Below are 15,260 nucleotides of genomic sequence, written 5' to 3'. Positions count from 1 at the left end.
ATGCCCCAGGACTACCTGACATGATGACTCCTTGCTGTCCCCAGTCCACCTGGCCATGCTGCTGTTCCAGTTTCAACTGACCTGAGCCCTAGGACCATGCCCCAGGACTACCTGACATGATGACTCCTTGCTGTCCCCAGTCCACCTGGCCATGCTGCTGCTCCAGTTTCAACTTCCACCTGACTGTGCTGCTGCTCCAGTTTCAACTGTTCTGCATTATTATTATTCGACCATGCTGGTCATTTATGAACATTTGAACATCTTGGCCATGTTCTGTTATAATCTCCACCCGGCACAGCCAGAAGAGGACTGGCCACCCCACATAGCCTGGTTCCTCTCTAGGTTTCTTCCTAGGTTTTGGCCTTTCTAGGGAGTTTTTCCTAGCCACCGTGCTTCTACACCTGCATTGCTTGCTGTTTGGGGTTTTAGGCTGGGTTTCTGTACAGCACTTTGAGATATCAGCTGATGTACGAAGGGCTATATAAATAAATTTGATTTGATTTGATTTGATTTGATAATGGGCCTCTGTATGCCTATGTAGATATTCCATAAAAAATCAGCCATTTCCAGCTGCAATAGTCATTTACAACATTAACAATGTCAACACTGTAATTCTGATAAATTTGATGTTATTTTAATGGACAAAACATGTGCTTTTCTTTCAAAAACAAGGACATTTCCAAGTGACCCCAAACCTTTGAATGGGAGTGTATATGCAAAGATGAAGGAAGTTTGCTGCCCATTGATTTGGCTGTTGACATTACTTTTGTACTTTTTATTATTAAGTATTGAATATCCCATTCAGAGTTCAAAACAAAGCCTAAAGCAATGAGATGGTGTGGGTGTAATTGCTCTAACAAATCTCAGTTATGACCCAGTGAGTTTATACCATCACATATATGTTTTATCTTAACAGTATGGCAAAAAATATGATTATTCATAGGATGAAGATGCAGATATGTTGAATTATGCTGCATTGAATTTCGCAGAGAGAAAAACTAAAAGAGGAAGAAAGAAGAGAGAGGCACCAGAGGAGAGTGTGTACTCGGATGTCAGGTACTCAGACTGGGAATGAAATTGCTTCAACTACGGTACTGAGTAGTGGGTCTAGTTAAGTCATTCATCTTTCAAATGTTTAATTTATTACAATAAATGTTGTGTTTTATCTTTCACATGAAAAGGTAACACAGCAGAACAGCAAATATGGAAAAGAACACTGAAATGTCTGGAACTTTGAAATTCACTTTATAACTAAATGAAACCTTAAAAGAAAATATGAATGGCATATGTATTTGTTTTTCTAAACATTTATCTAGATACTGTAAATGCCTGATGTGTTTTAGCACATGAAAGCAGCATTTACATTTGCCTACACAAAGCAAGCTGCTTTTGTAACTTTATAATGTCCCGGCTTCAAATTGCTTGTTTTGTTGACTTGTCAGTCCGTAGATGTTCCTAATGTTTTAGCTTCTACTGTACTTTTTAAAATCTGTGAACTTTCCTGTTCAATGTTTTGCACCAGTGTACAATAAACAACGAAAACCTGTTCATACATGGATAATCCTGATATTGGGTTCTGTCTTCTGTGAATGTTTCCAACAAATTATTCTTACATTTACATTTGTGCAGTCTTTGTTATGTTGATCTCATTATCAGTGTCCTTTTATTAGCATTCCCCCCCACCCCCCAGTGCTTTTAACTTTTTTAGAATTAGGGATGTTTAAGACGTTCTTAGTTCTCAGCCACACATTTCTGTAATTAAACCAACTGTACCAAGTCCTGTCAAAGTACAATACTTAGTAACTCCAAATACTTTTTTTGCATATCATCCTCGAAGTCGTAGCTGAGTATATCATTCACGTTGTCTTAAAAAGCCACATTTGTCTTCTCCTCATACTGGATGAACTAACATGGAATTAGGCCTACTCCTTTAAATCAACAATATTTAGATTGATAACAAACAATACAAAGAACGGTGCATAATGACATAACAGCTCTAATTAGACAACTTCTGGCTTCATTTAAACTCCGCAGGCAGGTTTCCCAGATACAGATCTAACAAGATGGTACACTAAGAATCGTGTTCAAGGACGATTCTCCACTGAAAATACTTTTAAATGCAAGGCTGACTCTGTCTGGGAAACCGGACATCAAAAGATGATCAGTTGGTTTAAATATCATGGATACAGAGCAGCATTGTTGAACAAGTTGAACGTACAAAACAAGACCATTACAATGTTACAGGAAGCACTGAGTGTCATCACCAGCCTATCAGGTCGGTCTTGGATTTTTATTTACATATGACACACTTCATGTTATTGTCAGATGACATCGGCATAGTGTAATAGCTACTCAACAAGATGACCAGAAGCAGGGTTATTACCGTACTTCTCAGTATATTGTGTAAGTGCATTTCCATCCTGAACATTGATGGAACCAGATTAAGATTTGTCCTGGATTTACAAGCATTTTCAATAGAGATCTTCCAATGATTTTTATTACTAGGCTTAATCTGGTTCTGGGAAACTGGGTTGGTTGCAGTTACAGTGCCTTGCGAAAGTATTCGGCCCCCTTGAACTTTGCGACCTTTTGCCACATTTCAGGCTTCAAACATAAAGATATAAAACTGTATTTTTTTGTGAAGAATCAACAACAAGTGGGACACAATCATGAAGTGGAACAACATTTATTGGATATTTCAAACTTTTTTAACAAATCAAAAACTGAAAAATTGGGCGTGCAAAATTATTCAGCCCCCTTAAGTTAATACTTTGTAGCGTCACCTTTTGCTGCGATTACAGCTGTAAGTCGCTTGGGGTATGTCTCTATCAGTTTTGCACATCGAGAGACTGAAATTTTTTCCCATTCCTCCTTGCAAAACAGCTCGAGCTCAGTGAGGTTGGATGGAGAGCATTTGTGAACAGCAGTTTTCAGTTCTTTCCACAGATTCTCGATTGGATTCAGGTCTGGACTTTGACTTGGCCATTCTAACACCTGGATATGTTTATTTTTGAACCATTCCATTGTAGATTTTGCTTTATGTTTTGGATCATTGTCTTGTTGGAAGACAAATCTCCGTCCCAGTCTCAGGTCTTTTGCAGACTCCATCAGGTTTTCTTCCAGAATGGTCCTGTATTTGGCTCCATCCATCTTCCCATCAATTTTAACCATCTTCCCTGTCCCTGCTGAAGAAAAGCAGGCCCAAACCATGATGCTGCCACCACCATGTTTGACAGTGGGGATGGTGTGTTCAGGGTGATGAGCTGTGTTGCTTTTACGCCAAACATAACGTTTTGCATTGTTGCCAAAAAGTTCAATTTTGGTTTCATCTGACCAGAGCACCTTCTTCCACATGTTTGGTGTGTCTCCCAGGTGGCTTGTGGCAAACTTTAAACAACACTTTTTATGGATATCTTTAAGAAATGGCTTTCTTCTTGCCACTCTTCCATAAAGGCCAGATTTGTGCAATGTACAATTGATTGTTGTCCTATGGACAGAGTCTCCCACCTCATCTGTAGATCTCTGCAGTTCATCCAGAGTGATCATGGGCCTCTTGGCTGCATCTCTGATCAGTTTTCTCCTTGTATGAGCTGAAAGTTTAGAGGGACGGCCAGGTCTTGGTAGATTTGCAGTGGTCTGATACTCCTTCCATTTCAATATTATCGCTTGCACAGTGCTCCTTGGGATGTTTAAAGCTTGGGAAATCTTTTTGTATCCAAATCCGGCTTTAAACTTCTTCACAACAGTATCTCGGACCTGCCTGGTGTGTTCCTTGTTCTTCATGATGCTCTCTGCGCTTTTAACGGACCTCTGAGACTATCACAGTGCAGGTGCATTTATACGGAGACTTGATAACACACAGGTGGATTGTATTTATCATCATTAGTCATTTAGGTCAACATTGGATCATTCAGAGATCCTCACTGAACTTCTGGAGAGAGTTTGCTGCACTGAAAGTAAAGGGGCTGAATAATTTTGCACGCCCAATTTTTCAGTTTTTGATTTGTTCAAAAAGTTTGAAATATCCAATAAATGTCGTTCCACTTCATGATTGAGTCCCACTTGTTGTTGATTCTTCACAAAAAAATACAGTTTTATATCTTTGTTTGAAGCCTGAAATGTGGCAAAAGGTCGCAAAGTTCAAGGGGGCCGAATACTTTCGCAAGGCACTGTATGTACAGGGTTTTTTAGTTCACAATATCAGTTATGGAGAAATAACCTAATACATTTGGAGGAACACAGTTGACAATGCAGTTCACCTTTAACTCCAGCATTCTTAATAAAATGGTTGTATTTCCATTGTCCACCTTTGTGTTCAGGTGTTATTTATGTACAGTACATTACGTCATTTCAAAATATTTCATATTTTGAAGTTTCTATGAATGCATAGTTTTACAAAAATAATTAACTACTGATATTGATGTTGTTTCAAATCTATTTTAAATGTATGTAGGTAAGACTGTCGAACAGCAGCCAGTCTGATCCAGTCCATCCAGGAGACTATAACTATACAGTGTACATTACTCTCTGAGACCTGAACAGGAGAACACAGTGTGTACTGTAACCCATAAAAGATACAATAAGATAGCAAACCAATTCATCATTCAACATTATCTAACTCATCACATTATTTACAATTGAGCTTTTATAGTGGTACAAAGGGTGATTTACAAAACTGTCAGCAAAGGTCAACTCCTGGAAATTGCCTACTAATTTAACATACTGCAAATGTATTCACACTTGATTTCTAAAATTATCAGTGAAACAAAAAATCACAAGCCAGACACTGTATATAGGATTGGCTAGTAACTCTGGGAATTACACTCCTTTAAACTGTAGAAAACAAACTCTAATTGATATCTATGAAAAAGTATTGCTGGTTTCTGTCAGGTTGCAATTTACAATGGTGGACCGACTGGGATGCCCCCCTGTTAATTACAGTCCATCCCAATATGTTAATTTCTTTCTCCTGGTTCCAGTTGTCTTGGTCGTAAAGGTCACTGCAGTGTATTGTAGCCAGTCACCACTGAATCTCTGAGAAGAAACATGGAGAAAAAATGAACAATTCCTGAGATGAGTGAATCACTTCCACAAGGCTTTGTTACAGAATAGTAGAGTGGCATTGCAGGCATCTCAAATTGTTGGTCTCAGTAAAAAGTTTAATTAAAGCATTAATGTAAAGATAGTAATCCATTATATGCTTGTGTAGCCTACTATTTGTACCTGTTGACCCAAGTGGTTAGCAATGAGAGGGCTATCACATATTTGCAGAGAGGTGGAACCTGTTCCAACAACAGAATTAATATAGAAGTAACTATATTCTACATGTTATTTAAAATCAACAACCCCCCGACATGATGTTTGGGTTAAATAGATCAAAATGAATTAATCGTTTAAAATTGAATGTTTCATGTAGTCCATTTTTTATAGCATATGTTATTAAATTATACCTCAAGTTATAAAATTATAGCACCAGTTACTCAATTATTCAAATATCAATGCTACACACAGACCACTACCAACTGGAAGCAGGGCATTACAGTCCATCCCAACTACAAATATATGGGGGAACATAATAACAATGAACTAATAACATCTTTGTATGATTGTGGGATAACAGATTCACAGAAGAACAACAGACCACTCTCATTTATCTGTCCCTGTTAAAAATGCTAAGTATTCCAAAAAGGATATAGTCTGAAAACTTGCATTGCAATAGTAAAATACTTTGTACCTGAATAAGATGATCCCAACTGCAAATGTATATTCAGGTTCTTTGCAGCCAAGACAATATGATTGATTTGTTGAGGTGAATGTTTTATTTAACTGCAATATAAACTCTGAGGTTCCTAGAAATCTTACCTTTACTTTAAGATGGATTGTATTGACAGTAATTAAGGCAGGTAGCCTAGTGGTTGTTAGATCAAATCCCTGAGCTGACAAGGTAAAAATCTGTTGTTCTGCACCTGAAAAAGGCAGTTAACCCACTGTTCCTAGGCCATCATTGTAAATAAGAGTTTGTTCTTAACCTCTCTGCGCACGGAACCCACTAGCGGGCTGAAATTCCACAACATACAGTGATCGCTACATAAATAGTCATATTAAACATTCATGAAAAGACAAGTGTCTCACATGTATCGGAAGCCTAGAATCTTGCTAATCCGACTGCGCTGTCAGATTTAAAAAAGGATTTCTTGCGAAAGAATACGATGCGATTATCTGAGCATAGAGCCCCATAAAAAAATATATATATATTAACCAGCACAGACGTAACATAATCACAAACTGCATTGAAATAAATTGTGTACCTTTGACGATCTTCATCTGTTGGCAATTCTAATGCTCATTGTTACACAATGAATGATCTTTTGTTTGATAAAATCTGTTTTTATAGCCTAACACGAAACATTTTGTGAACCGCTTGTGTCGTGAATTCCGTCTCATTCCATTTTCGACGACACATTCCAGGTAAATAACCCACACAGAACGTGACTTTTCCAGTCATGTTTGGTTTCACTGCAATCAACTGGTTTGTTTGTAACACAATCAAAATTGATGGGCCATTTCGCAGGACGTATTGACTGAAAGAAACCGATTTGAAGACAACAAGTCATGACATCATTGTGCACCAATGATTTGCCCGCTGTTTCGTTGATTGACTGTCTTTTAACCCAATGACCACTGATTGTCTTGAAATCTAGCTGGGTAGATAGCCAATGAGCTGAGCTAAACGGAAATACGCCATGTTTATGTGTTGCAAGACCAACCCATATAGTAAGCTACAGCGTAAAGTGAGTCATTCGCTATTGAAGTTTCATACCGGAAGGAGAAACCCATATTACGCACTGCATTGTTTGGTGAACGCGCAGATTCAGCAGTTTATACAGTATATCAATCATTATGGCGACTAAGTCAGGGAAAGCTAAATCTAAGTCTAGATATACAGATGTACACAGAATTTTAGAAAAAATTGATTGGGAAGGTGAGACAGAGATTGTTGTAGGACGATTCATTTAGCGATTGTGGAGGAATCTTTTTTGAACGGGAGAGGACATCGTTTTGGACTGGTAAGTTCTTATCATGCTAATGCCCTTGTTTGAAATTAATAATATAAAATATTATTTGTGATTTTTATTTTATTTTAGAAGCAATATATAAACATGTAATGTCATGAAATGTGAGATGCGTGTGTCTGCCGCCCCACCCCAACCCACATGAAATAACATATTTGAGGCTGTTGAGGGGAGGGCAGGCCCACAACAATGGCCAAAGTGAAATGGAGACAGTAGATGCAGCTGGTCTGTTGTAATATAATAAAGATAGTAGATCTAGCTGGTCTGTCATAATATAATAGAGACAGTAGATCTAGCTGAAATGTCATAATATAAAAGAGACTGTAGATCTAGCAGGTCATAATAATATATTCAACCTTATGTTCCCTGTACTCTCTATATATATATCTGTTTATTATACCTGTTTATACAGGGCTCATATGTGAAACTATTCTAACTGAACATTTTCTTTCACAGTGACACTGACTCCGAATGGGAGTCTTATCCGGTGTCCTGTGTGAATTTAAGTATGCTCTCTCTAATTCTCTCTTTCTCTCTCTCGGAGGACCTGAGCCCTAGGACCATGTGTCAGAACTACCTGGCATGATGACTCCTTGATGTCCCCAGTCCACCTGGCCTTGCCGCTGTTCCAGTTTCAACTGTTCTGCCTGCGGCTATGGATCCCTAAAATGTTCATTTTTACTCTTGATGTGCTGTCCTGTTGCACCCTCTACAACCACTGTGATCTCCACACGGCACAGCCAGAAGAGGACTGGCCACCCCTCATAGCCTGGTTCCTCTCTAGGTTTCTTCCTAGGTTTTTTCCTTTCTAGGGAGTTTTTCCTAGCCACCGTGCTTCTACACCTGCATTGCTTGCTGTTTGGGGATTTAGGCTGGGGCTATATAAATTGATTTAATTTGATAGAGGACTGAGGGTCTTTCCAATTATTGAAAGTGTGAAAATAGTTACCCATGTTATTTTGTAAATGTATATACATATATATTTTTTCACATATTTTTTAATCAATAATTATTATTTTTTTCATTTTCTTTTCCATTTTTTTTCCTCCATTTTTTTGGGGGGGTGTGTTAGAATACCATTTTGGTATTTTGTATATAGTTATTTGTTTCAAAATGTATACCTTCACCAATTCGGCCACTTGGGTACATTTGGGCTACTTGTGTGGGACACCTGGGTGACTTCATGATAAATGTCATGTAGCACAATCATTTTGGAAGTTATCATTCTGAAACTTTGCACAAGTACTGTTGCCCTCTAAAATATTTAATTGAAATTGTCCCCATCATCCTATCTGAATGTTTGTTTTATCTTGTTCATTTTAAAGATGATGATACAAAAATAAAAAACGTATGTTTTTTTTTCATTGTTTTATCTAAACCAGATCTATTGTGTTATATTCTCCTACATTCAAATCACATTTACACAAACTGCAGAGTGTTTTCTTTCAAAAGGTACCAATAATATGCATATCATTGGTTCTGTGCCTGAGCTACAGGCTGTTAGATTTGGGTATGTCTTCAGGCGGAAATTGCACAATGTAGGGGGGGAGCTCTAAGTGGCTAGTGAAACATTGTTTACGTGTATGGCAGCAGCCACTCAATCTTAGTGGTGGCTGCTTAAAACCTGTTGTGACTCGGGGGCAGTGTTTTCATTTTTGGAGAAAAAAAAAACATTCCCATAGTAAATGGGATATTTTGTCAGGACAAGATGCTAGAATATGCATATAATTGACAGCTTAGGATAGAAAACACTGTAACATTTCCAAAACTGTAAAGATATTGTCTGTGAGTATAACAGAACTGATGTTGCAGGCGAAAGCCGGAGAAAAATCCAATCTGGAAGTGCCCCATGTGTTGAAAGTGCTGCGTTCCAATGAGTCCCTATTGAGCTGTGAATGGGCTATCAACCAGATTACGCTTTCTACGTATTCCCCAAGGTGTCTTCAGCCTTGTGACGTAGTTTTAGTTTTATGTTGAAGAATAGCCGTAGGCGGATACATTGCGCAAGTGGTCACCTGATGCCCCCAGAGAGACTCTCGTGTAAAATACAGAGGTAGTCATTACTCCAATCGGTCCTACTGAAAACGAATTGTCCCGATGGATATATTATCGAATAGATATTTGAAAAACACCTTGAGGATTGATTATAAACAACGTTTGCCATGTTTCTGTTGATATTATGGAGCTAATTTGGAATATTTTTTGCGGTTTTCGTGACTGCAGTTTCCGGACGATTTCTCAGCCAAACGTAAAGAACAAACGGAGCTATTTTGCCTACAAAAATAATATTTTTGGAGGAACATTTGCTATCTAACTGGGAGTCTCGTGAGTGAAAACATCCGAAGCTCATCAAAGGTAAACAATTTAATTTGATTGCTTTTCTGATTTCCGTGACCAAGTTACCTGCTGCTAGCTGGACAAAATGCTATGCTAGGCTATCGATAAACTTACACAAATGCTTGTCTAGCTTTGGCTGTAAAGCATATTTTGAAAATCGGAGATGACGGGGTGATTAACAAAAGGCTAAACTGTGTCTCAATATATTTCACTTGTGATTTTCATGAATAGGAATATTTTCTAGGAATATTTATGTCTGTTGCGTTATGCTAATTAGTTTCAGGCGATGATTACGCTCCCGCATGCGGAATGGGGAGTCAGTAACCTCTCTGAACCACCCATCCCGGATCCGGTATAATTGTCATCAGCAACGCTGAATAGCATAGTGCGACAGTCAAATAATATTACTAGAAAATATTCATATTCATGAAATCACAAGTGCAATATTGCAAAACACAGTTTAGCCTTTTGTTAAAGTGGCTAGTGAAACATTTTTTACATGTATGGCAGCAGCCACTCAATCTTAGTGGTGGCTGCTTAACAGCCTGATGGCCTTGAGATAGAAGCTATTTTTCAGTCTCTCTGTCCCTTTGATGCATCTGTACTGACCTCGCCTTCTGGAGGATAGCGGGGTGAACAGGCAGTGGCTCGGGTGGTTGTTGTCCTTGATGATCTTTATGGACTTCCTGTGACATCGAGTGGTGTAGGTGTCCTGGAAGGCAGGTAGTTTGCCCCCGGTGATGCGTTGTGCAGACCTCACTACCCTCTGGAGAGCCTTACGGTTGTGGGCGGAGCAGTTGCCGTACCAGGCGGTGATACAGCAGGATGCTCTCGATTGTGCATCTGTAAAAGTTTGTGAGTGCTTTTGATGACAAGCCGAATTTCTTCAGCCTCCTGAGGTTGAAGAGGCGCTGCTGCGCCTTCTTCACCACGCTGTCTGTGTGGGTGGAACAATTCAGTTTATCCATGATGTGTACGCCGAGGAACACAGTTGCACTCACAAGACTCCCATTTACTCAATAAATGTTTGTTTTATTCGATAAAGCCTCATCATTCGATAAAGCCCCATCTGTAAGGACCGACGCCGGAGGTGAGAAGCAGGTAGGGGGAGTCAACATTTAATCAGAAACAAACAGGTAACAAGACGGGCACAGCGTCGGTAAACAAGGACATACAACAATCTATGCTGAAGCAGGGAACAGAGCGGGACACCAGACATATATAGGGAAGGTAATGACAGAGGTGATAGAGTCCAGGTGAATCCAATAATCACTGATGCGTGTGACGGGGGGGACGGGGGACGGGGTGCATAATGATGGTGGCAGGAGTGTGCAATGCTGAGGAGCCTAGCGCCCTCGAGTGCCAGGGGGAAGAGGCGTGACAGCATCAAATTAAAGATTTTTCTATATCAAATAACATGGAAAACAATCACTGTTTGTGCAGTATTAATTTACCATCCTTACAAACCACTTAATGTAAATGTACATTACTGCATTGTCTCTGTAGACTTTCCAACACCATGAAGAAAAATAATGCACAAAACAGTAATTGTGTACATTGAGACATCAAGTAGTTTGTGATGATGTGATTTGATAACGTTGTTGGAATGCAAGGGTTGTGGGTTTGATTCCCACGGGCGACCAGTAAGAAAAAGTATGAAAATATATGCATTCAGTACCATAAATTGCTCTGGATAAGCATCTAGGAAAGGGAATGTTATCACATAGAAATAATTTTAATTTTCTGGAAAACATAGGAAACATATCCAGCAGATATTTTTATATTACACCAGATTTATCAGATAAAAAAAACTGGTAAACACTGAAATACATTTAGTTTTTTCACAAAAGCAGTGGACTGGGCCTTTACTAGTCCTGTATTAGCAGACTGATACAGACGTCTTCAGCAGGGGCAATTTATTTTTTCTGCACCACCTCTCCCCCGAAACTACCTGGAGTGGGCCCATTCCTCCAGGTTTGCCTGTCACCCGGGATCCCGGCGGACCCTGGCGTTTCTGCGACTACGCTTTTGGTGGGCCACCATGGTTCCAGACATCTCTGCATTCGTCGCCACTTGCACCGTGTGTGCTCAGAACAAGACTCTTCTGCAAGCTCCGGATGGCCTTCTGTAACCTCTGCCTGTCCCTCACAGTCCTTGGTCCCACATATCCCTGGATTTTGTCATGGGTCTCCCCCCGTCTGAAGGCAATACTGCCATCCTGGTCGACCGATTTTTCAAGGTCGCCCACTTAATTTCTCTCCCCAAACTACCCTCGGCCAAGGAGGCAGCCCAGCTTATGGTGCAGCACGTCTTCCGCATCCATGGAACGCCCGTGGACATGGTCTCCGACCGGGGCCCTCAGTTCTCGTCTCGGTTCTGGAAGGCATTCTGCACCCTCATTGGGTCATCGGCTAGCCTGTCCTCTGCGTTACACCCCCAGTCCAAATTTGAATTTATTAATCGGTTGATGTACAGCATTTTTTTTTATTACGTTACAATATGTACCATTTCTTATTAAAACACATTTCACCAATAAATGATTGTTTCCATGTGAACCTAGTGCAGTCTCACAAAGTTGCATCAATAATGTCACAATGAAATCATGTAAAACCACCATAGCCCATATCGCTTCCTGGAGGTCATCTGGGCACCCTTTCCACCCTTATATATTCTGTATATCCACATGGTACGGTCTCCATTCAAGGACTTGACAACACCCCCTCTTACAATTCATGCAAGATAACCACACTGCAGTTTCACTTATACCCTTTTCACACTGCTAAACTGAGCTTTACTGCACCACCCTGGTTGCCTGGCAAGCATACAGATGTAGGATCTTAATTTGATCACCCTGAGATTTTTTTTTACTTGAGGTGTATTTGAGATTTAAAAAGGCTTCAGAAATTTATAATTTCTATTTAAACATTTCATATTTAATTTTCCTTTAGAAAATAATTATCAATCCCTAAAAAAATCCACATTATAATTAAAATGTCCTGTTGCTACAGGATTTGTTTGCTAGACAATTATCTTTAACTATGTGTAATTTCTGAAAAAAAGATAACAGAGTTGGTCTTGTGCCGTCATGGTTATTACAGTATATTACCTGTACAATAAAGTTACAATGAGCTCACAACTTTGATAACTTTTGTTTGGCTATTCCCCTTTACAAACTTTTGGCAGTGACTACCTTTGGCATAACATTATCTAAAAGATGTACAAATAGCAATGAAGCCTTTTTGACATTACCCTCTTGTAAAGCATTTCAGGAAAGAGTGGCAGACCTCTATATAATAGATACATTGAGAAGTGCAACAGCTTCAGCAAATCACTGAATAGTGGCTAAATGAAACACTGTAGGTGTTTGGGTAACCAAAAACTCTGTTGCTAGAAAATTTTACAGGAAGTACTGTGTTTTATTTTTTGCAACAGCCTATCAGGTAGGTCTTCAAACCTGCATATTGGTACATCTTTTTTTAAGCCTTTATCCACCGGTCAGAGGACTAACCTGAAGTTGGAGCTACACACCAAGATGAACAGAATCAGGGTTTTTGTAGTATTATTTAGTACAATATGTAAGTTTTGCAATTAATACCTTGACTTGTCTAACCATAATGTGATTCAGTTCAGTTCACAATGTAAGCATTTGAGGGAGAATTTGTCTTTATAGGGTTTCTGATACTGTTCAGTTTTCTTCAGTCCTACAGTCCTCGCTCTTCTCATTAACCTAAACTTTTATATTGTTTTTGCATTTTTAGATGTGACACAATGCAACAATGTTCCGCGGCATTTTCAAGTTCAGCGGGTTCAAATTGGTGACCAAGTGATTCTCAACTGTGTTTTCTCAAAGCAAGTATACAATGAGGGAAACATGTTCTGGTTCAAGCAAGTAACAGGGCAAATTCCTCAGGTTGTTGCAAAGATGCAGAAAAATCAGTCAAGGCCTGAACTGCACAAGGAATTTAGAAATTCACATCTTAGTATGGAGAAGGCTCAAGCTGACGGGATATATCGTCTTACAATCCAAAAGATGGAACCAACGGATGAAGCTGTTTACTATTGTGTCTATATCACAGAATGTGAAGTCAACTTTATCAATGGAACTTTTTTAGTATTAAAAGGTAATGTGAAGATATTAATGCCCTTCATTTTTTGTTCAGGGTTCTTACATCGGCATATGTTTTCTATGCGTCTGTATGGTATTATTTTATTGCATTGCATTTGAGAAAGTGTTGTTTCAGATTGACTTATATGAAACCTTAAATGTACCATTTAGGCAAGAATCCCCAGAGGTCTGATTACAAGACCGTGGTACAGAGGTCAGTTTCTGACCCATTCCACCCAGGAGAAAATGTGACTCTGCAGTGTACAGTGCTCTCTGAGGCCTGTACAGGAGAACACAGTGTGTACTGGTTCAGAATTGGATCAGGAGAATCCCATCCAGGAGTCATTTACACCCCTGGGAACAGGAGAGATGAGTGTCAGAAGAGCCCTGAGACTCCCTCTCCTACACAGAGCTGTGTCTACAGCCTCTCCAAGAACAACCTCAGCCCACCTGATGCTGGGACTTACTACTGTGCTGTGGCCATATGTGGGGAGATCCTTTTTGGCAAAGGAACAGAATTGGACCTGGCCAGTAACACGGAAGTGAATGTGTCAGGTAGGATCAGGTTAATTGAAGTGTACAGATGTAGGATCTTAATTTGAGCCAGGTCGCTTCAGTCAGGAAAATAATCCCGCAGTAACAGGAAATGTGGATTATTATGTGGATTGAAATTAATGTACATTTTAGTAAGGGTTAATAAATATTTTGTTAGGGCAAATCAAGTCTGAGATTTAAAAGTGGAAATTACAAACTTTATAAGCCTTTTTATAACTCCAATACATCACAAGTTGTGTAGGAAGTTATCAGGAACAAAATACTGATCAAATGAAGATCCTACATCTGTAAGCCTAATGTTTTATAGCGCATCATTCTGTTATAGTGCCAATATATTAAAATAAATCTGGCTATCAATCATAATACATATTTCTTGAGTAAAAATGTAAATATGTACTTCATGACATTCCTTTTTATGTTTCTTTCATAAATGTCTCTGCTAGTGGTTGTTGTAGGTTTGGCAGTGGCGTTGGTGTTGTGTGGGATTGGGATCATGTTCCTTGTCTGCACCAGACGAAAAGAGCAAATATGTGAAAATTGCAAAGGTAAGCAATATGATTATGAAAATATGTTAGATATCTTTTGCTATGCTGAAGTAACAATCGTTTTGAATTGATATTGAAAATAGTCTTGCCTTTTAGTCACTGTCTGATGAAAACCTTGCAATTTAAATTTGTCTTTTCATTTATTGAGAGCTGTAACGCCCCTCAATGTACTCTGAACATTTCATGACTCTAGGACCATGACAATGTATTTAAAAAAGCTTCTGAAATTTCAAAATGGTATGTTCTTTAATGGGAAAATCAGGTACATTTGAAAAAATCCTGGAAAGTTTCTGCTTTGGTGATAAGATGTTTTCAACAGACAGCAATGCTTTATTAGATTTGTTCTTCTTCTGTTGAAGCAGTGGGGGCCTCTCAGGTTGGCAGACATGACAGATTACGTGGAGAACAGGTATATTTATATTGTGAAATGGTTCGATTCCAATTTTAGGTTGAAATCCCTCAATAGCTCATGATAACCCTTGAAAACTACTCTATGTGATGAATATTGAGCCATTAATTATCTATTTTCTAACCAATATGTGGCCTACTGACTCATAGATACTTTTTCTATTTCTATGAATATAACCATGTGATATGAACAACATGTATCTGACAAGTATTTATGTGTAAGAAACATGGTTTTTC

At 39.0% G+C, this 15,260-nt stretch overlaps 1 protein-coding gene across 1 annotated transcript; it reads left to right on the top strand.

Moving 5' to 3' along the window:
- Positions 1–13,180: 13,180 nt before the first annotated feature.
- On the top strand, positions 13,181–14,816 carry LOC121840323. Its single transcript, XM_042302853.1, has 4 exons — positions 13,181–13,531; positions 13,687–14,070; positions 14,526–14,615; positions 14,809–14,816. The coding sequence occupies exons 1-4, from the start codon at positions 13,282–13,284 to the stop codon at positions 14,814–14,816; spliced, it is 732 nt and encodes a 243-aa protein (XP_042158787.1). The 5' UTR covers positions 13,181–13,281.
- Positions 14,817–15,260: the final 444 nt, after the last annotated feature.

This window comes from Oncorhynchus tshawytscha, linkage group LG21 (genome assembly GCF_018296145.1).
Source record: "Oncorhynchus tshawytscha isolate Ot180627B linkage group LG21, Otsh_v2.0, whole genome shotgun sequence".
In the NCBI taxonomy this organism is placed as follows: domain Eukaryota; kingdom Metazoa; phylum Chordata; class Actinopteri; order Salmoniformes; family Salmonidae; genus Oncorhynchus; species Oncorhynchus tshawytscha.
Note: the sequence above shows the minus strand (reverse complement) of the source record. Positions and strands in the feature narration are given on the sequence as shown.